This window comes from Ipomoea nil, unplaced genomic scaffold (genome assembly GCF_001879475.1).
Source record: "Ipomoea nil cultivar Tokyo-kokei standard unplaced genomic scaffold, Asagao_1.1 scaffold2387, whole genome shotgun sequence".
Taxonomy (NCBI): Eukaryota; Viridiplantae; Streptophyta; class Magnoliopsida; order Solanales; family Convolvulaceae; genus Ipomoea; species Ipomoea nil.
In genome coordinates, this window is record NW_017618815.1 from 1,198,460 (window position 1) to 1,222,208 (window position 23,749).

Consider the following 23,749-nt stretch of genomic DNA (forward strand, 5'->3'; position numbering starts at 1 on the left):
TAACGAAAAAGTTAAATGGATAATCATATAATTAAGGATAAATTAGAAAAATTTAAAAAAAAAAATTAAAACCTGAACAATTTGAACCATTCATTTGATTTAATAATTTGGCGGTCATTTTTTCTACCCAATGTTAATAATTAAATAAATTCGTTGGTCAAATCCGCTAATATAATCCGCGCGCTAACTGCTGATTGTCAAACAAGGACATTGCAAGGTAGTTCTCACTTCAATTTGTTGTGTGATTTGAATACTCTTTTTGTCACAAAATCTCTCAAGTAGTTAATATGGTTGGCTTTATTAATTATATATTTTTTTAATTTTTTCATGGTATTAATAAAATACTTGGTAAATAAATATATAGCATTATTTTGTAATATAACTTTGATATTTAATTAGAAAAATAGTGCAAAAAAAAGATAATAGACAATGTAGTGAATATAATCAATTGATGAATTTGAATGTAAAAATTTTTACATTTGAGAAAAATAAAGACAATATAACTAATGAAAATATTTCTCTTAATTAATTTATTGATAATGAATAATTTTTTTTCACTGAATTATGACATTGTAAGGACAATGTAGCGAATACAATCAATTAATAAATTTGAATATAAAGAATTTTTATATTGTAGAAAAATAAAGACAATATAACTAATACAATTATTTCTCTTATTTAATTTATTGATAATGAATAATTTTTTTTTTGAATAAAGGCATTGTGGACACATAATTCTAAATTAAAGAAATGCATATCTATAATTTTTTGTTGTAGCTACTAAATTATTATTTATATATAATTTAATAAGAGTAAAATAGAGTACTAATTATGCCAACTTTAATTTGATTGGGATGAGGTTCGATCCTAAGACCTTTTTTTTTTTTTTTTTTTTATTGAAATCAATGAGTAAGTTAACGGTGAACTAACGGCAATTCTTAAAATTTTAACGGAATTAGTAACGGTGTGTGGGTATTTTAGGAAATTTTAGTGTAAAATTTAAATCTTATCAATCTTTTAATCAATCTGAGTCATTCATTTGATTAAAATCTGTGACCGCCATTTTTTCTACCCATTATAGGCCTAACTCTCTTGGGCTCTTATTAGTATAGTATAGTAAGTATATATATATATATATATATATATATATATATATATATATATATATATATATATATATATATATATATATATATATATATATATATATATATATATATATATATATATATATATATATATATATATATATATATATATATAGGGTCCGGATCAGGTGAGGACCTAATCTTTGGTGAGGACCATCCATGTCATCTCAAAAACTCAAATCTGGATCATCCAAATAAAAAAACAAACGCACAAGATTAGTCCTCACGTCCTCACTTAATATTAGGTCCTCACCTGATCCGGATTCTATATATATATATATATATATATATATATATATATATATATATATATATATATATATATATATATATATATATAGAATCAAAAGACACTATTATCCCACTTTAACAAAAAAAGATCAATCCATGTCATCTCAAAAACTCAAATCTGGATCATCCAAATAAAAAAACAAACGCACAAGATTAGTCCTCACGTCCTCACTTAATATTAGGTCCTCACCTGATCCGGATTCTATATATATATATATATATATATATATATATATATATATATATATATATATATATATATATATATATATATATAGAATCCGGATCAGGTGAGGACCTAATATTAAGTGAGGACGTGAGGACTAATCTTGTGCGTTTGTTTTTTTATTTGGATGATCCAGATTTGAGTTTTTGAGATGACATGGATTGATCTTTTTTTGTTAAAGTGGGATAATAGTGTCTTTTTCTAATTTTTTTTAAGTGTGAACGCATGTATAATCCTTGGCCAAATTGGTTTCCTATTTTCTTGGATCATCACCGTTGTAATTTGGAGCCGCGATTTCTTCATCATTGATTTAGTGTTCGCCCATGCAAACTAATCAGTATTTTTTATTTTTTTTTCACTTGTTCTTTTGAGTATAATATTGTCTATTTTTGGATTGTCGTGTATATGTGTAAATGCCTGGGTAGTACGATTGTGCATTCGTGTGTGCTGATTGTGCAACCTAGTGTTGTAAGTTGTGCACTATAGGCTAGGGAGTTGTGCATTATAGCACATAGCTCAATGCATCGTAGAACATTGGATGTTCACTGTATGATTTTTTGGCGGGGTTTGAATGCACAACAATGAAGTTATTGATGCACAACACTCAGTATAGGAATACACAACACTCAGTATAGGAATGCACAACATTTTGTATAGGAATGCACATCTTTTAATAAGACTGATTTACCCTAAATTTATATTTTTTAATATTTTAAAGGGATTTGTTTTCTTAATCCGTGTGATTTGTTTCTTTTAATCTCAGTCATACATCATTCTGATTTAATGGTCTAGATTAGTCCTCACGTCCTCACCAAAGATTAGGTCCTCACCTGATCCCGACCCTATATATATATATATATATATATATATATATATATATATATATATATATATATATATATATATATATATATATATATATATATATATATATATATATATATATATATATATATATATATATTTATATTTATATTTATTTATTTATTTATTTATTTATTTATTTATTTATATGTGTGTATTTATTTATTTATATGTATGAATGTATATCAATACTTAAATATTAAAAAAAAATTAAATATGTAAATATACACACATGTATATTTGATTATATAAATATATATTTATTATTATTATTATTATATAAGGATAAGGATTAGTTAACAAGGACAAAGTTGAAATAATTCAAGGTAATCTAAGATTACCTAAAAAATGGGGGTAATCACATTACTTTGAAACATTACCACCAGATCAGCTTTTAGGTAATATAACATTACCAGGTAATCTCATCACTTGAACCAAACAAAGAATAAAACATGGATTAATATTTGATGCACCGCTAGTGTATAGATGCTATACACCGACGATAAAGGAGAAGATGCCACATCATTACAAATCAAAGTCAATATTAATCAGGTCCTTTTTTACAAAATATCTAAGACTTTATTTTATTAGGAAACTCTTTTATTTTTATTTAACAAAATATATCTACTTAATTTCTTAAATATATTTATTACTTAATTACTAGTATTTGCGCCCGTGCGTTGCACGGAATGAATTTGTTATAAAATTTTAAAAATATTTATATCAATATACAATTGTATAAATTATAAAATCGAATATTATATAATATAATTGAAGAATTGAGTTGCACCGATTATGTTTTCTGATGTTATCAATGCTTGAATTCGAATAAATAATTGCCCAATTAATAGCTAACGTGTAGATATACGCATTCGGTGTTGCAACTTTAGAGATTTTATATATCAGTGTTTATAATTTGTATTAATTGGGCTAATTAGCTCGTTGTCTAGCAACTCAGTTATATAAATTATTTATACGGAATATATATTTTCTATGTAGATCAGCTATATAGCAATTTTGTCATTTTTGTATATAAAAAAAACATAATATCAATGGCTTAAATTATACATTATTGAAAATCTCTTTATAGCTAGACGACATTGGTAGTAGTAACGGAATTTTATCCATCATCGTCTAAAGTTAAAACTATCAGACTATCAGGATGGGTGACTCGGAAAAAAGTAACATACAATTAACCGTGATTAAAGACTGATTTTTTCAGTAATAACTCAAATATTATATAGTGCAATTAAAGATATGGTTTCGCCCGTGAATTTGTTGTAATATATTAAGAATATCTGGATTGATATATAATTATTTAAATTAGAACATTAAATATTATATAGTGCAATTGAAGATATAGTTTGGATCGTTTATATGTTTTGATGTTATCGTTGCTTGAATTTAAACAAATAATTGCTCAAATTAATAGCTAATGTGTAGATATACGCATGCAGTGTTGTAACTTTGAAGCTTTTATTTATCATTGTTTAGTATTTTTATAAATTAGGCAAACGTGCCCATTCTTTAGCAACTCAGTTATAGGAATGAATTGCTATCCTAATTCATTTGTATGAAAAATATTTTTTTTTTGTCTAAATTGCTTTAAAATTTTTTTATTTTTTTTGTGTGTAGATATATAGCAATTTTGTCATTAATAAAAAACATAATATCACCAATTGTATTTACACATTATTAAAACCTCATATTGTAGAAGACATTGGTAGTAGCAACATAATTTTGTCCGTCATCGTCTATAGCTAACATCTTCAGTCCATTAGAATGGGTGACTCGGGTGAAAATATATCATCGTAAAATATCAGTCAATTAGTAATATCATATTCATTTTCAACCAATTATTCTTTTTATTTTCCGTCAATTAATCAATTAGAATATCATATGCAATGGTATTTTTACCTAATTTCAGTTATATTTTTAATTGGTGATGTAGAATATTATTATTGAAATATTTCCGTTCCATTTTTTTTTTTGAAAGGATTTCCGTTCCATTTTTAATTTACCTTTACTATTGTTTAAAATATGCCTTTACTATTGATGATGTAGAATATTATTATTAAAATATTATCTTTTCATTTTTAATTTACTTTTACTTGATGATGTAGAATATTATTATTGAAATATTTTCGTTCTATTTTTAATTTCCGTTCTTTTGTTTTAAATTTTGAAAGATTTATTATGATATAATTGGTTCACATATTTCAATTATTTATTTTTTCTTTAATTATTATAAACAGAAATGATATTGTACTAATTAATTTATGATATTTATCCAATTGTATTTTTTAAAAATATAAGATTTACACATGTTATGAGGGGTTAAAAAAATATTTTAAAATGATTTTTTATTAGTATGAATTTTTATTTTAAAATATTTTATAGCAATCCAAACACTCCATTAGCCTCTCATAAAAAACTGATAAAAGAAAAGACATTTCATTAAGGAAATTAAAATTAATTAAAGTAAATCAAATCATGCTATATTTATTTGTAACTGTATATTAATTTCATTTTTGAAATCATTGGTTCACATATATGAATTTTTTTTAATTATTATAATTTATAAACAGAAATGATATTCTACTAATTAATTTATAATATTTATCAAATTGTAATTTTAAAAAATATAAGATTTACACATGTTATTGGGGGGGGGGGGGGGGGGAGGGGATAAAAAATATTTTAATTTTTTTATTAGTAAGTATTCAAAAAATAATAATAATTTCCAGCAACTCAAATACTCCCTTAGTCTCCCACAAAAAACTGATAAAGAAAAGTCGTATCATTAAGGGAATTAAAACTAATTAAAGTAAATCTAATTATGCTATATTTATTTGTAACTGTATATTAGTTTCATTTTGAAATCATTGGTTCATATATTTGAAATTATTTTTTTTTCTTTAATGGTTATAATTATAAATGATATTGTACTAATTAATTTATGATATTTATGAAATTGTATTTTTTTTTTAAATGTAGTGTTTTACCCGTGTGTTGCACGGAATTTTTTTTTTTTTTTTGTTTTTATGAATTTAAAATTAAAATAAAAAATAAAAAAAATGTTAAAATGTACAATATAATAATATAGTTGGACTTTTATATATTTGGTCAAGTATCTATTTTCATAACATACAAAATTTAAATTTAAATTTTGTATGGTTAATATAATCTCTAATCATGTACATATTTAGATAAATTTATAGAAAAAATTAATATAATTAAGTTGATTTATTCGAAATTGTATTATATATATATATATTATTAATTCTAAAAATATGAATAATAATAACTAAGAGAATTGTACTTAGAAATCAATAAAAATGTAAATTCTAAATTTTGTATGAACAAATATAAACTCTAATCGGACACATATCCTTATATGATTGTATAATACATTGTATATACACATAATATTTATTAATATGTATATAGGAAAATTATAATATAATTTCATTAATTTTAATTTATATTGATAGATTTATACTTAAAAAATTATATTTAGAAATTTAAAAAGTGTATGTATGTATATTTAAAAAAATTATAAATATTCATGTTTTGTTAATTTTATAATTTCATTTCTTTAATTATATTTCATATTTTATTAATTATAATTTAATGAAATTGTCACAAATATTTCTACGGAAGAAATCTTATATTTCTCAAATTTCTTAATTATATTTATAATTATCAAATATTGTGGCAATTACAATAATAATTTCATTAATTATATTAATTATAACATTTTTTCTCTTCCAATATTTAAATACATTACCATAATAATTACACAAAAGAAGGAAAGAAAAATTATGAGAATAATTACCTTTAATAAATTAGGAAATTATATTAAAAATAATCTATATATATTAAGGTAAGTATATTTATTTTGTGCCCAATAATATTATACATTAAGTATACAAATATATATGTATATAAATTACCATAATAATTACCCCGAAAAAGATGACAACACATAATTATTAGGCAATAATATTAATAATTAATTATTAAGGCAAATATAATTGATTTTGTACTAATAATATTATACATCTATACACTTTTAATTCTATATTGATAAGCATAATCTGTGTATATACTTTAAGAAAATATTCATTATTAAAAAGAAAATATAATTTAAAAAGTAAATTATTAATTAGATTACCTAATATAATTGTCCTACTAATTAATTCCATGCTACTATGTATAATAATGCAATCTTTTGGGGAATCGAACGGTCAGCTGCATCAAGGCCAAACGCTGCCCCAAAGTACTCCAGTTGCTGTGTGAATGGAAAAATAAAGTTACCATTGATGAACAAGCCACCTAATAAGTTACATGATTTGTTTTTTGTACCAAGCGAGAAAAATAAATGTTTTCTACAAAATATACGGTCCTATAATAACATGTTTTGTTTCACATCTATGGGTGGTAAAGTTGATAGATCAATTAATAATGGTACTTCACCACCAATATTCCGTATAAATGGTCAAAACTTCCATCGCATTGGAAGTCTTTTACCTACAGATGGAGTTCAACCGAAGTTTGCGCAACTTTATATTCATGACACAGCAAATGAAATAGAAAATCGTATGCAATGTGTTAGGTATATACTTATTTCAAGTAATAGATCTTGATTCACAACCCAAACTATTTAAGATTTCTCTAACAATAGTTTTTATTGTTGAACGTTATAATGTTTGTAGAGGCGATAGCAACCAAGTGGGTCTACATGAAGAAGTTGTTCATGACATTAAAGAGGTGTTAGATAACAATAATGTGTTCGTGAAATCATTCCGTATGGCCAAGAAGTTTCTTGATTGTAATCCCTCAGCTGAGATTAAAATGAGACTAATAGGTAGGAGGGCTACAGATGCACGAACTTATACATTACCAACTGCATCTGAGGTTGCCGCTCTGATCGTAGGAGATTTAGAGCCAACGATGGGTGAGCGGGACATTTTAGTAGAATGTAAGACTGGAGGTTTGAAAAGAATTAGTGAATTAAACCCAGCATATTTGCCATTGCAATACCCAATTTTATTCCCTTATGGTGAGGATGGATTTAAGGAGGACATTCGATTTTCAACAACACTGACTAAACAAAATTGGTCAAGAAAAAGTGTGTCTCAAAGGGAGTATTTTGCATTCCGTGTTCATGAAAGGTTAACTGAGATATCAACTTTACTATACGCTAGGAGGTTATTTCAACAATTCTTAGTGGATGCGTATACAATAGTTGAATCTGCTAGGTTGTGTTATATAAGGGCAAATCAAAAAGGTTTGAGATGTGACGCATACAAAGGTCTCTCAGATGCCTTGACTAGAGGTGAGGTTCAACCCAGCAGTCAAGGCAAAAGAATAATATTACCATCAAGTTTTACCGGCGGTGCAAGGTACATGATACAAAACTATCAAGATGCTATGGTTATTTGTCGGTTTATAGGTTATCCAAACCTATTCATTACATTTACATGCAATCCTAAATGGCCTGAGATTCAACGATTTTTGGAGAAAAGGAACTTGAAGGCAGAAGATAGGCCAGACATAGTTTGTCGTGTGTTCAAGATGAAATTGGATGCAATGATCAAAGACATTAAAAAAGGAAAATTATTTGGCCGTGTCAAAGCTGGTATTAATTCTTTAACATTTTTATATTTTTTTTGGAGATATAATACAATTTAAAAAAACATTTTAATCATTCTTTTTGTTTGCAGTTATTTACACAATAGAATTTCAAAAGAGGGGTTTACCACATGCGCACATATTGTTATTCTTGGAAAAGCATGATGATTTCTCTAGCCCAACATTCATGGATTCGATTATTTCTGCTGAGATTCCGGATAAGCGTACTTCCTATTTTATACGGCAGTTGAGGAATTCATGGTTCATGGACCTTGCGGTCATGCTAAAAGGAATTCACCATGTATGGTAAATGACAAGTGTTCAAAACATTTCCCTAAGAGATTCATTGATGCATCCCAATTTGATCAAGATGGTTACCCATTGTACCGTAGACGAAATGACAGCAGGGTGGTAAAAAAGAGCGGTATAGAGCTGGATAACAGTTAATATTGTACCTCATAATCGATACTTACTATTGAAGTACAAGGCTCACATTAATGTTGAATGGTGCAACCAATCACAGTCAATCAAGTATTTGTTCAAGTACGTTAACAAAGGTAATGACCGTGTCACTGCTGAGTTTTATAAGACCACGACTGATGATATTGGTAATGAAGTTGTAGATGAAATCAACATGTACTACGATTGCCGATACATTTCTGCGTGTGAAGCAATGTGGCGCTTATTTAGTTCGAGGTGCAATATAGAACCCCTCCGGTTGAGAGGCTAAGCTTTCACCTCCCGGATTGCCAATCTGTTGTTTTCCAAGACGATGATAGCATTGATCGCGTTTTGAATAGGGAATCAGTTGCAGAAAGTATGTTCAATGGATGGTTCATAGCAAATCAGAAGTATGCAGAAGCGAGGCAGTTAAGTTACATCGAGATGCCTACAAAATTTGTTTGGAAAAAGGACAGTCATGAATGGCATCCAAGAAAGAAGGGCTTTTCCATTGGCCGGATATTCTATGTTCCACCAGCCTCAGGTGAATTATATTATTTAAGGTGCTTATTGAACATCGTGTGTGGTCCTTCCAGTTTTAAAGATATTAGGACACACAATGGAGTTGAGTATAGTACATTTAGGGATGCATGTTATGCCCACGGTCTGTTGGACGATGATAAAGAGTACATTGATGCTATTGTAGAAGCAAGTTTTTGGTCCACTGCTCACTTATTAAGGAAGTTGTTTGTAGTGCTATTAACATCGAGCTCCATGATTAGACCAGAATATGTTTGGAATTAGGTGTGGCAACATCTGTGTGAGGATGCTCAACATTGTCAAAGAAGAATATTACAACAACCAGGTTTGAACTATTATACATATACACTTATTCAATTAGTATAAATATTGTTGATTTCTCAAGTCTGACTTTTCTTTTTTAAATTACAACAGACTTGTGTTTAACTGACGATGAGAAGAAAAACTATGGGCTACTTGAGTTGGACAAATTGTTGGAACAACAGAATAGATCTTTAAAGGATTACCACCCCATGCCTATTCCAGAGATGACTAACTCTAGGTTGGTCCAGAATAGATTGTTGTTTGAAGAGTTATCATATGATCATGAGTTTCTACAACAAGAAGCTCTTGAGTTGTGTGAAAAATTGACAGAAGAGCAGAGAATTATTTATGATACTGTTTTAGACGATATTTCAAGTAAACGGGGTGGTTTGTTTTTTGTATATGGGTATGGTGGCACTGGTAAAACATTCATGTGGCGAGCATTATCTTCTGAACTACGGTCTAAAGGCCAGCTTGTTTTAAATATGGCATCAAGTGGTATAGCTTCGTTGTTGTTGCCTGGTGGACAAACTGCACACTCAAGGTTCGCAATACCAATATCAATAAATGAAGACTCGACATGTAACATTAAACAAGGTAGCCAGTAAGCTGATTTATTGATACAAACAAGTTTAATAATTTGGGATGAAGCCCCGATGATGCACAAGTATTGCTTTGAAGCACTAGATCGGACCATGAGGGATTTGTTACGGTTTGTAGACCTTAACAGTTCCAACAAGACTTTTGGTGGTAAAACAGTAGTACTAGGTGGGGATTTCCGTCAAATTTTACCCGTAGTCCCTAAAGGTACTAGACAAGACATAGTTTCTGCATTTATCAATTCTTCATATTTGTGGAACAGTTGCAGGATAATGAGGCTCACAAAGAACTTGCGCTTGAATGCTATGCAAGACCCTGTAGAACAACAAGCTACGCAAGAATTTGCAAATTGGATAGCTTCAATTGGTGATGGTAAGATTGGTGGACCTAATGATGGGTATGCAGAAGTAGAAATACCCAGTACTATGTTACTACCGTCCAATGGTGACCATATTGAAACAATTGTTAGAAGTACATTTCCTATTTTTGCAAATGGTAATTCTAATGCAAGTTATCTGCAAGGGCGTGCTATTTTGGCACCTACCCTAGAGGTAGTAAACTCAGTGAATGAGTATATGAGTGAGTTGCATACGGCTGAAAGTAGAACATATTTTAGTTGCGACACAATATGCAAAGCTGATGCAGATGCTGGAATACTTGGTGATGTGCACACACCTGAATTTTTGAATGGCATTAGAGCTTCAGGTATTCCAAACCATGCACTAACCCTAAAGATTGGTTCACCAGTCATGTTGTTAAGAAATATTGATCACTCAGTTGGTTTGTGTAATGGTACGCGATTGGTAATCACCAAGTTAGCAGACCGTGTAATTGAAGCTGAATTAATGGATGGTGCTAACAAAGGAACAAAAGTACTGATACCCAGAATGTCAATGTCACCGTCTGATACCAGGCTGCCATTCAAGTTTCAACGAAGACAATTCCCGTTGATGTTATCATATGCAATGACTATTAACAAAAGTCAAGGTCAAACATTGTCACATGTTGGATTGTTACTTAAAAAACCAGTTTTTGTGCATGGTCAATTATACGTGGCTGCATCTCGAGTTAACAACCCAAGAGGTCTAAAAATATTGATTGCCAACGAGTCAAAAACAGGTGCTACATCAACAACCAATGTGGTCTATCATGAAATCTTCAATAATTTGTAATTGTATACCATCAACACTTATTTTGTTATATTGTGTGTAAACGTATTTACATTATTGTTTCGATTTTGTAATTCCAAAATGTTAATTTAATAATTTATTCTATTTTGTAATAACTTGATAAATATCCATATCGTGCATCGCACGGGTACTTTACTAGTAGGTGATTATTGCATAAGGGGGAAGAACTCTAACCTAGGGTTCATTTGTTTGTGAAGAATTTATGTTGAATCTTGTTAATATTTGGTACGTAACTCTTATTAACTTGCTTTTGGATAGTTCTTCTCAACAATGAGAGTTGGGTGAAGATAGGAAAGAATTAGGGACCTAAATGCTTATGTACTTTAAGAGCTAGGAATTGATACACCACGGGAGTGGGGCAATCATTGTTCTTTAGCTCATGAAAATGGCTTTAAGCCTAGGATTTTTATGTGCATTGCCTCTATGTTCCTTTGGTTGATGTTCTCCCCTAATCCCTAAGTTGTTAAACCATCTAGAGGGCAACATCCCCTAATTTGAGCCCATCTCTTTTTATTGTGTTTACTTGTGTTTAAATTCGTGTTATCTTAATTTAGACTTTTAGCCTCTAATTGTTGACATTTACTCAACCATGAATATGAATTTTTTTTGGATTCTTGTGGGTTCCAATACTTTGGTGCCTAGAATTTTAGTTGTCGCTCAAGTACGTGTCATAATCCCAATCCCTAGCGGAACGACAATTTTACACTCGTATACTGACCACCTCTTTCCCGTACATCAGTTAGATTACCTTAGAGAATATTAAATTGGTGTGAATGTTATATTACGTTTTAGATTTCTGTTTTGGTTAAAACTTAGGTATGAAATATAAACCTGTTTTGGTTGAAGAGTTATGCTTTATGTAATTATATATATATATATATATATATATATATATATATATATATATATATATATATATATATATATGTTGTTATTTTTACTTTAATACTCTTAACATCTTTTTGTGTATTTCAATAAATTTCATAAATAAAATAAACAAATACTAAAATGATAAAATATAAAAGTAAATGAATTAAAAAATAATTAATTAAGATATTGCACTTGAGAAATGGCAAAATAGTGAAAAGACAAGGGATTGTTAGAACACTGATGGGAAATGTATTTCACATTCTCTTTAAATTTCTAAAAATATTATGTGGATGTTAATTTACATTCCCTTGAAAAATTACATAATATGAACCATACATGACAATCTTCTATTACCTAGTAAATAATAACCTTTCTACCCTATATAACTTGAACCAAACACCTTTTAGGGAATGTTTGGTTCACATAATGTTATATCACTTTAAAAAGGAATATTAGATTGTTGAGATTGTTAGATTTGTGTTTGGTTTAAAACTGAAATATGTATTATAAATTTGTTTGGTTGAAAGAGTTTTTTTTTTTTTTTTTTTTAGTTGAATATCGTTAACCTATTTTTATGCATGTATTTGAATAAATTTTAAAATAAATAGATAAATAAAGGGCAAAATATAGAAGTAAATAATTTAAAATTAATTAACTAAGAGCTTGAACAATAATTAACTAAAGTAAGGGATCAAAATAACAAAATTAGTAATAAGACAAAGGAGTATGAGAATATCTAAGAAAGGATCACATTCCCTTGCAGTAGCCAAAATCTTATGTGGATGTTATGTTACATTGATAGAGGAAATTGCATAACGTGAACCAAACATAAGAATCTTATATTCTCCAAATATAAAATTGGTTTTCTTATATAAATTGAACCAACGCCTTAAGGTTTGCAAGAAGTGAAGGTTGTATTCTGTGAAAAGTGAAGACCTGCTATTAAGTCAAGAAGATGATGGAGATTGAGTTGATGAAATAAATCTATGATCATCTAGCGGGATTGGGTTTCACTTTTGAGTGGCCTCGCAGACGTAGGAAAAGTTTTCTCCGAATTGCGTAAACATATCTGGTTTTTCGTTAATCATTTCTGTATGTTTCTCTGTGTGATACATCATAACTCAGATAATCAAATTTAATTAGAATTGAATAGGACCAGTTAGGTATCTCTTGCATTCAAGACTCACGAATTTTATAAAAACATTTATACTTGACCAAATTGCCCAAACCGAGGTCATAAGTCATAACATGAGTGCGTGCCAACCAAATGTGTCCTAATGTGTTGGATCCTTAACTTTCGAACAATTAATTATTTTTCATTTCTTGAAACCTTAAGGCGTTTGGTTCAAGTTATATACGATAACCAATGTAATATTGGCCGGGGGAATATAAGATTATTATTTTTGGTTTGAGTTATGTAATTTTTTCTGGAAATATAACATAACCTCCACATAAGGTTTTGGCTATTGCAAGAAAATGTGGGATATGCCCCCTTTCTTAGGTATTTTCACATTTCATTGTCTTATTACTAATTTTGTTATTTTAATCAATTGCCTTAGTTAATTATTGTTCAATCTCTTAGTTAATTAATTTTAAATCATTTACTTCTATATTATACTATTGCTTTATTTATTTATTTTAAAATTTTAAATTTATTCAAATACATAAAAATAGGTTTGCGGTATTCAACTAAATATAATAATAATAAAAATAACACTTCAACCAAACAAATTTATAATACATACCTCAGTTTTAAACCAAACACATGTATCTTCTAATTGTAATGATTTGGGCTGACGTGTAGAAGGAGTTCATTAGAGTCTTATACACATATGACAAAGGCTTCGAAGGGGTTGGCCTTCTTCTCAAACAAATATCCCCGGAGTGGTATATATATATAATAGTGTAACCCAAATCCATGGCATACTTAAACTCCTCAGTCCTCACTATAATAAACTCCACCGAATTGGCCTGTCGGAAATAATATCGTATTACTATACTATTCTTATTCCTATAAGGCAAGAAGGGGCAGATAATATTACTGGGACAAATGACCTAGGCCTCAATAAAGCCAATTAGGTCGTCTAATCTCTCACCTTCCAAATTGCCACGTCAAAGTATTCTCACAATCCCTTGTCTTTTTTACTAATTTTGTCATTTAATTTCTCAAGTTGAATCTCTTAATTAATTATTTTTAATTCATTTACTTTTATATTTTATCATTGTATTGTTTATTAATTTTATTTTTGAAATTAATTAAAGTACATAAAAATATGTTAAAGAGAATTCAAGTAAAAATAAAAATAGCAATTATAACATAAAACATAACTCTTTAACCAAAACGTGTTTATATTTCATAACTCAATTTTAATCAAAACAAAAAACCTAATAACACCTGTAATATGCCTAAAGTGTTTCCAACAACTCTTTCTGAATCCCGGCCTTAAACATGCAATAAGAAACACCACCGGTTTCAACAAATAGTTCAAAAGGATCTCTCAGGATCAAGCTAATTAAGCAGCCCTCTCCTCATTAGTTTTTAAATTTTAGTTGGTTCTTCAATTTCTTCTTATTAGTACCAATAGTCATTAAATAGAAATGGTCAATCTAACTCACATACATACATAATTAGATATATAGGAAAGAGAGAAAATATGAGACATGAATTTTTTCAAAGGTAAAAAAACACAATATTATATTGATCTTCAAGTAGCATTTTATCTCATTGTTTTTTTTTTTTTTTTTTTTTTTTGAAAACTTATCTCATTGTTCTTTGTTTGAAAAGTGAATATTTTATTTAATACTAGGGTAGCAAGTCATGATGGTAAGACAGAACACCAAAAAGAAATCACAAAACAAGCTAGCTAGGCCCATTTAAATGATCAATAGGGTATGATCTTCCAACGTTGGTTGTCTCCTCGGTTCCATTCCCACAGACCAATAACAGTACCATCTTGGACTCCCCCATGTTCTTTCATAGCGCGAAATGCATCCAAGTTCACGCCAATGTTGTTCACCACCCTAATTGCTTTATACTGTAACGTTTATCCGTTACTATTATTATAACATTAGGATAAGTTATGATAATATTCAGTATTTGATATGTGGTGCAACACTAATAACCTAATAACTAGACTACCATTATGATTAGGAGTCTGGTTAGGCTTTAGGAGACCTAAAGACAATCAACCACAATGATGGCCAGTGGTTATATAAGGTCACTAGTCCTCTCACTGCTCACATTACATACCTCATACACCATCTAGAGAGAGCTGAGTAAAGTGAGAGACAAAATACTCGTTATCTCTGCAGCAGTCCGGATCGCTCAACCGTAACAGAGACTATGGCTGGAGGTTAGTCGATCCTATAATCACATATTATATGATGCATGTGATATTTTAGTCTAACAGTTGGTATCAGTCGCCATAAATAATCTCTGCCTAGTTTTTTTTTCAATTGCTTAAATATTTGCATATTTTATATACTTTGTTATATAATTGAGATTATGTGAATATTCTTTAGTATGCAATTATATTGTCTGGGCTGCTGGAAATTAAGTTTTTATTCCGCATTAAGAAACAAAAAAAAAAAAAAAAAAATTGGATATTTTTTCTGCTTCGCGACATGGCTACGGCGGATTCGTCCGGCCACTTCATACATTGCTGGTCTCCTGTCTGCGCTGCTGTAGTCTACACGAAGAAGATGATGAATGATGTCTAAGTTATTGGGCCAGGTTTGGCCCAATTGGGCCAAACCTGGGCTCATAATTAAAAAAAAATTATTATTATTATTGTTTTTTTTTGGGCCTGTTATGGTTTTGGGTCAAACCTGAATTGATATTTGGACTACATCAATTCATTCAGTTTAATATCTTCATCATATTTGGACTTCTTCTAACTAAATTATCCAATTGAATTTTTTTTTATTAAGTCCATTATTAAATTATTATTCAACTTTGAATAATTATTCAGTTTTAATTTTTCAGTTGAATTTTAATTTAATAATGTTTTTCAGTTTAAATTGTATTAAGTGTTGCAATTTAATTGTGGAGTATTTGTGAGTAATATGCATAATCTGAGCATGCTATTTATCTTTTTATTGCAATAATTATTTGACTGTTATAATTATGCCTGTAGAAAAGCATGTTCATTAAGAAAAATTTAGAGCCTTTTAGGTCTGAATTATATGTTATGCCTGAATTAGTGCCTTTTATGTGAATTAGTGCCTTTCAGGTTAGATTATGCATATTATTACTCAACCTTCAGTTATTACTCCACTCGTGTTTTATAAAGTTCCTAAAGAACATTAAGTACATAAACAATTCGTAGTTTTACCCTATTCAAAGCCTTATCCATAGGTGAAACTACTCTTTAGATCTCTCAAACGATTTTACTTCAAAAATGAGAACACATGAATTAGGGAAGTTTCTTGGGGAGGAATACTAGTTCTATGGCCCTGGCTTAAAAGCCTTGTTGCTACTAGTCCCCTTGCGACGCTACTCTGTCTAAGGAGTTGGTATTTAACCGAGCTTCGTCTCGACCAACTTTCCTGGGAGTATACCTAAGGATTGTCTATCATATTTTGGTTTAATCTGTTTGATTATTAGGTTTTCTTGCTAATGTGATTATGTTCTTTGGTTAATTAAAGAGTAGCCACAACATCTTTAATTTTTCCAAAATTACATATTAAGTTTTACTCACATAAAGTTAATGCAAGAATATTGTAATTCACTCTGCGTGATATGGCAAAATTTAGCCCACAGGCAATTTTGTTATATTTGTAGGGTGAATTAGGATGAAATACCATACTATGATCATAATTTGCCCACAGGGATTATGTATCGGCATATAGTTTTGGTAGTTTTGTCATTAAGGGTGGAAAAATTAAAATCGCACCCATTTCGTTTCCACCATTCAGTTTTGGTAAATTCATTATGCGTAAAAATTTAGCCCACAGGCAATTTTTATGGCATCCGAATTTATCTTTTGCATAATTTTACATTGGTAATATTGTGTACTTCAGTATCTCTCTCTAATTTTGTGCCTCGAAAATATTCTAACCAAGCTTTCAATTTTTCTTTTACAGTCACTCTTCCAATCACTCAATCAATAACAATTGATATTCCTATCCTTAATTATGACAATCACAAAGAGTGGAAAGACGCTGTTTTATTGAATTTAGGAATATTAGGGTTTGATTATGCTCTTCGCATTAAGAAGCCTGCTGAGCTTACTGCGGAAAGCACTGAGGAACAAAAAACGCTATACGAGCGATGGGCAACAGCCAATCGCTTAGGCATATTCCTCATTAAGTCTAAAATTGCCAGAGAGATTCGTGGTCCCGTCGATGATATTGAGGACATTGAGCCATTACTCAAGGCCATTGATGATCAATTTGTTGACGCGAACAAATCTCTGGCAAGTACCCTGATAATGCAGTTTATCAATATGCGTCTTTCCACTGTCAAGGGAACGCGGAAACACATCATGGAACTCAGGGACATTGCGGCACAATTGAAGAAGTTGAAAATTATTCTTCCAGATGCCTTTGTGGTGCACTTTGCACTAAATACCCTATCTCAGGACTATAATGCATTTAAAATTTCCTATAATACACATAAGGATGAATGGTCTATCAATCAATTGATTACCATGTGTACTCAAGAGGAAACACGGCTTTTAACTGAGCTTGGGGAAAGTGCTTTAATGGCCACAACAAGGCCTAAAAGAATGTCTGGAAAGCCTAAGGGACTTACCATAGCTGCTAAGGGGAAACTAACCCCGAAAGCAGACATTAAGAAGATACAAAAGTGTTTCTTTTGCAAAAAGAAGGGACACATGAAGAAAGATTGTATCAAGTTTCAGAAATGGATGTCCCAAAAAGGTAACATTTCATCTTCTTTCGTTTGTTTCGAATCTAACATGTCAGAAGTTAATACTAATTCCTGGTGGGTTGACTCTGGTTCAACAATCCACATTGCAAACTCTTTGCAGGATATGACAAAACTGAGACAGCCAAAGGGAACTGAGTGTAGCATCTTCTCTGGAAACAAGATTGCGTCACCAGTAGAAGCTGTCGGAGTTTGCAATTTAGTTTTGGACAATGGCTTTGTATTGACATTAGAAAAGACTTTTTATGTTCCTAGTTTTTCTAGGAACTTAGTTTCAGTATCTAGACTTGTACCCTTCGGATATTCTTTTGAGTTTAATACCAATAATATCAAGTTATTTCGTTATTCTACTTGTGTTGGTACTGGTACATTGTCTAATGGTCTTTTCCGTCTTAAATTAAAGAATGATTCAGTTTACAATTCTTTACATGTTCAAAACGGCACCAAACGGTGTAGTATTAACGACAATTCCTCAATGTTGTGGCATCGGAGATTAGGTCATATCTCCCTTGAGCGTATTAAAAGGTTGGTAAAGGATGGAGTACTTTCTACTCTAGACTATACTGACTTTGAGACTTGCGTTGACTGCATTAAGGGTAAGCAGACAAACAAGTCAAAGAAAGGTGCCAATAGAAGTTCAACGTTGTTGGAAATTATTCATACTGACATATGTTGTCCTGATATGACAATACCTGGTCAGAAATATTTCATCACCTTTATTGATGACTTCTCAAGATTTTCCTATGTGTATTTACTTCATCATAAACATGAAGCATTGGATGCCTTTAAATCATTTAAAGCTGAAGTTGAAAACCAATGTAACAGGAAAATACACATAGTTAGGTCTGATAGGGGTGGTGAATACTATGGTAGATATACTGAGAATGGACAAGCACCTGGTCCCTTTGCTAAGTTTCTTCAAGAGCATGGGATTGTTGCCCAATACACCATGCCTGGTTCTCCGGACCAAAATGGTGTAGCTGAAAGAAGAAACCGGACCCTTCTGGATATGGTGCGGAGTATGCTTAGCAACTCTAAGCTTCCTAAGTCGTTGTGGGATGAAGCGCTTAAGACGGCAACGTATATATTAAACCGTGTTCCAACCAAGGTTGTCCCTAAGACACCGTTTGAGTTATTCAAAGGTTGGAAACCGAGTTTGCAACATATGCGTGTTTGGGGATGTCCGTCTGAGGTGAGGATATATAACCCACACGAGAAGAAACTTGATCCAAGGACGATTAGTGCTTTCTTTATTGGATATGCACAATCTTCTAAAGGTTATAGGTTCTATTGTCCATCTCATACTACTAGGATAGTGGAATCAAGGAATGCTAAATTTCTTGAAGATGACTTGATTAGTGGGAGTGATCGGTTTAAGGACTTAGTTCCTTCCTTCGATCATATTGACTCTCAACCTTCTACGTCATCTGGTGGGGTTGTACTTATCCGTAGTGCTCCTTTAGTTATGTCTGCAGATATACCACCTACCGTTGAGATTCCACAAACTGTTGAGGATCAGCCTTTGGAAGAACCAGTTCAGGACTTGCAGCAACCGCCTGAACTAGATTTCGAACCAATGGTTGAACCAACTCAGGATATACAGCAAGATTCTGAGCCGATGCAGACTGAACCGATTCAAGAACTGCCACCAGTTCCTGAAGAGGTAGTTGCCCCGCAGCCTGTACAAGGTGATGAGGGTCCAACCTTAAGACGGTCTACTCGGATAAGGCGATCAGCAGTTCCTAGTTATTATGTTTCGTATCTACAAGAATCTGACATAGGGGCTGAAAATGATCCTGAAACATTCTCTCAAGCCACAAATTGTGCACAGTCTGACTTATGGTTAGAAGCCATGAAAAATGAAATGAATTCCATGAAGGACAATGGAGTTTGGGATCTCGTTGAGTTGCCTAATGGGGCCAAGGCCATTGGTTGTAAATGGGTTTTTAAGACTAAAAGAAACTCATTAGGCAACATTGAGAGATACAAGGCCCGGCTTGTTGCCAAGGGATTTACTCAAAAAGAAGGAATCGATTACAAGGAGACATTTTCTCCTGTATCAAAGAAAGATTCACTTCGGGTCATTCTGGCATTAGTTGCACATTTTAATCTTGAGTTGCAACAAATGGATGTGAAAACCGCTTTCCTAAATGGTGATCTAGAAGAGGAGGTTTATATGAAACAACCTGAAGGTTTCTCTTCTAGGGGTGGTGAGCATTTAGTATGTAAGCTTAAGAAATTCATATACGGTTTAAAACAAGCCTCCCGTCAATGGTATATCAAATTCGATGGGGTAATTTCTTCATTTGGTTTTGTTGAAAATCCCTCGGATAACTGTATATACCAGAAGGTGAGTGGGAGTAAAATTTGCTTTCTTGTTTTATATGTGGATGACATCTTACTTGCCACCAATGATAAGGGGATGCTTCGTGATGTGAAACAATTTCTTTCTAAAAACTTTGATATGAAGGATATGGGTGATGCCTCTTATGTTATTGGCATTAAAATTCAGAGAGATAGGTACCGGGGTATACTGGGTTTATCTCAAGAAACCTATATAAACAAAGTTTTAGAGAGATTTCATATGCAAAATTGTTCACCGAACGCTGCTCCCATATCTAAGGGGGATAGATTCAGTTTGGACCAATGTCCGAAAAATGATTTGGAGAAGGAATCCATGGAGAACATCCCTTATGCTGCAGCAGTTGGATGTCTTGGATATATTCAAGTCTGTACGAGGCCGGATATTGCTTTTGCGGTTGGAATGCTAGGGCGTTACCAACACAATCCGGGGTTGGACCATTGGAGAGCTGTAAAGAAGGTTCTAAGGTATCTCAAAGGAACCAAAGGTTACAAGCTTGGGTTTAGGCAGACGGACAATTTAGATCTTGTCGGCTATTCAGACGCGGACTTTGCTGGCTGTGTTGATTCTCGAAAATCAACTTCAGGGTGCGTCTTCATTATGGCCGGTGGGGCTATCTCATGGAGAAGTGTTAAACAGTCCTTAATAGCTACTTCTACCATGGAAGCCGAGTTCGTTTCCTGTTTCGAGGCTACTTCACAGGGTGTTTGGCTAAAGAATTTTATCTCTGGGCTTAGAATTATGGATTCTATATCTAAGCCATTGAAAGTCTACTGTGACAACTCAGCTGCAGTCTTCCTAGCTAAGAACGACAAAAGTGGAAGTCGAACTAAGCACATCGACATCAAGTTCTTAGCAATTAGGGAGCGTGTCAAAAATAAAGTTGTATTCATTGAACACATTCATACTGAGTTGATGTTAGCAGATCCCTTGACTAAAGGCATGCCACCATTTAAGTTCAAGGATCTGATTCAGAAAATGGGACTTTCGCCCAATTTGTAATTTGTATATATACATTCAGTTTTAATAAAATTCTTTAGCATTCAGACATTTTCTCAATTAAGTGTGTACACCTTCATTTACTTTATATTGATGAGAAAATGTACTTCAGGGACTTGGAATAAACATAGGGTTTATTTCGTTGGGTTTTGTTTCCTAATTAAGTGCCCAATGGCAGTTTGCATTTGATCATAATGGATACTACTCGTGCTAATGAGAACATATCATTATGGTTGGTGTTTTTCTGTTATTGAGTGGTAGTGCTTGCACCAAGTGGGAGAATGTAACGTTTATCCGTTACTATTATTATAACATTAGGATAAGTTATGATAATATTCAGTATTTGATATGTGGTGCAACACTAATAACCTAATAACTAGACTACCATTATGATTAGGAGTCTGGTTAGGGTTTAGGAGACCTAAAGATAATCAACCACAATGATGGCCAGTGGTTATATAAGGTCACTAGTCCTCTCACTGCTCACATTACATACCTCATACACCATCTAGAGAGAGCTGAGTAAAGTGAGAGACAAAATACTCGTTATCTCTGCAGCAGTCCGGATCGCTCAACCGTAACAGAGACTATGGCTGGAGGTTAGTCGATCCTATAATCACATATTATATGATGCATGTGATATTTTAGTCTAACATATACTCCCCATTATCATCCTTGATACAAGCTTCACTCCACAATATCGAATGATCAACATCATTAGGCTCATACTTCACTACCCGTACCGGTTGATAAGCGCCGGCAAAGACGTCGTGTTGGATGGCTTCCCCGGTGGCTTTGTTCACCAGAGCAAAGCTGGGTAAGCCTATTGCATCCTTAACATGGGCTCCAAACTTTTGTTCCTTGTACCAGTGCTGACGAGGGTCGGAGGGATTGGATGGGGCGAGAATGACCTTGCTGTTACGGATAGCGAGCGCGTATTTGTGGTCTGCTCGGCAGTAAACCTGATAGGTAGGCTTCGGCTGATGATCTTGGTCATGATGATAGCATTGGTGGTACTGGTAATTGCATTCATCTGTATTCATGGTGGTGTTGATCTCGGAATGATCAATTGGGACTAGAGTCATTTTGGAGGTGTATGCTATTGATGTCTAAGTTTCAAAACTTGCTTATTTTCGTCCATATTACACCCACATACATAGCCATAAAGAAAGCTTTTGAAAGGACATAATAAATGCTAAAAACTACCTTTCTTCTCAAGGCTACAACTTCTAAGAGTAGAGTAAATATCGCTGCTTATTTCCAAGACAGAGGTTACTTCGTTGTCACTATTGAAAAAGAGTTAATTCCAGCAATGGTCCTTCGACTATTGCGATATTTCAAAATTGGTACTCGTTTTTTAATTTGAACGAAATAAACCTTGACTATCATATTTGCTCCAGCAATGATCCTTCCGTTAACCGTCAGTTTGATTGGCGTTAAGTCGAGGGCTACTCAAGTCATTTCCTTTATGGCTTTCTTCTTCCTCATGAGTATCTAGACCATCAGTACACCCAAAACTCCATTGTTTTCTTCTTGTAGGGTGCACAACAATGATTCCAGCCTCTTGAAGGCAAATGGAACGTCAACTAGGACTTTCAGAAAACGCTCAGCATACCCAAGTCGAGAATGCTCTCCATTATAGAGCCTCAGCTTCAGCTCTTCCTCAGATGTTGGTGCCATCTTCAGCAAAGTTTGAAGCAATTCTGATGGAAACTCATTTCCTTATTAAAAAAAAAAAAAGGGCAGCCATTTATTTAATGAGGTGAAGTTAGCAAATAATACTCGATTCCAAATTTCAAGAATCCTTTTTTTAAAGATGGTAGATAGCTGATAATCAAAGTTCAAACAACATACAAATGCTTAAATCTTTCATTGAAAGGCACAGAGCCAGTGGTAGCATGAACCTTTTCCCCAATGATATTAATTATTCTCTCTCCATTTTTTTTCCCGCAATACATTAAAAGATGAAACAACTTCTATTTTCATGCAGCATTTATCTCATAATAAGGGAAACATAATCACCTTCTTAAGAGCATAGCAAACTTCTTTTGTTGTCACATTTAAAGCTTTAAGAAAAATTGCTAAGTTCTGTGCCTTCTTTTGATCAATAATTTGAATATAGTGGTTAGAAGCATCTTGCAATGGAGTGTTGTTTTTATCAGCATCTTCATTAAATTAAACCTGTTCAAAAAAATAATAATAATAAAAGAAGAAGAAAAGATAGCAACATCACTTTGTGTATTGGGCATGTTAATAATATACAAAAAACTTAAGCATCAATATAATAATGAAATAAAATTTTAAAAGGCCTTGCTGGAAGGATCCTGATTTTATCTGATGCCAAACCATTGAGTGATCAGGGTTGGCTAGGACATTGTCCCAGAAGAA

General features: G+C 31.9%; 2 protein-coding genes across 2 annotated transcripts; one reads left to right on the plus strand and one right to left on the minus strand.

Annotated features, from left to right (window-relative positions):
• Positions 1–6,965: 6,965 nt before the first annotated feature.
• Positions 6,966–11,222, plus strand: LOC109152142. Its single transcript, XM_019299716.1, has 8 exons — positions 6,966–7,147; positions 7,248–7,870; positions 7,988–8,173; positions 8,259–8,467; positions 8,648–8,862; positions 8,967–9,151; positions 9,562–9,994; positions 10,313–11,222. The coding sequence occupies exons 1-8, from the start codon at positions 6,966–6,968 to the stop codon at positions 11,220–11,222; spliced, it is 2,943 nt and encodes a 980-aa protein (XP_019155261.1).
• A 3,770-nt stretch (positions 11,223–14,992) lies between these two features.
• On the minus strand, positions 14,993–22,469 carry LOC109152143. The gene is made up of 2 exons (XM_019299717.1): positions 22,018–22,469; positions 14,993–15,142 (listed from the first exon to the last, which is right to left on the minus strand). The coding sequence occupies exons 1-2, from the start codon at positions 22,444–22,446 to the stop codon at positions 14,993–14,995; spliced, it is 579 nt and encodes a 192-aa protein (XP_019155262.1). The 5' UTR covers positions 22,447–22,469.
• Between the last annotated feature and the right edge of the window lie 1,280 nt (positions 22,470–23,749).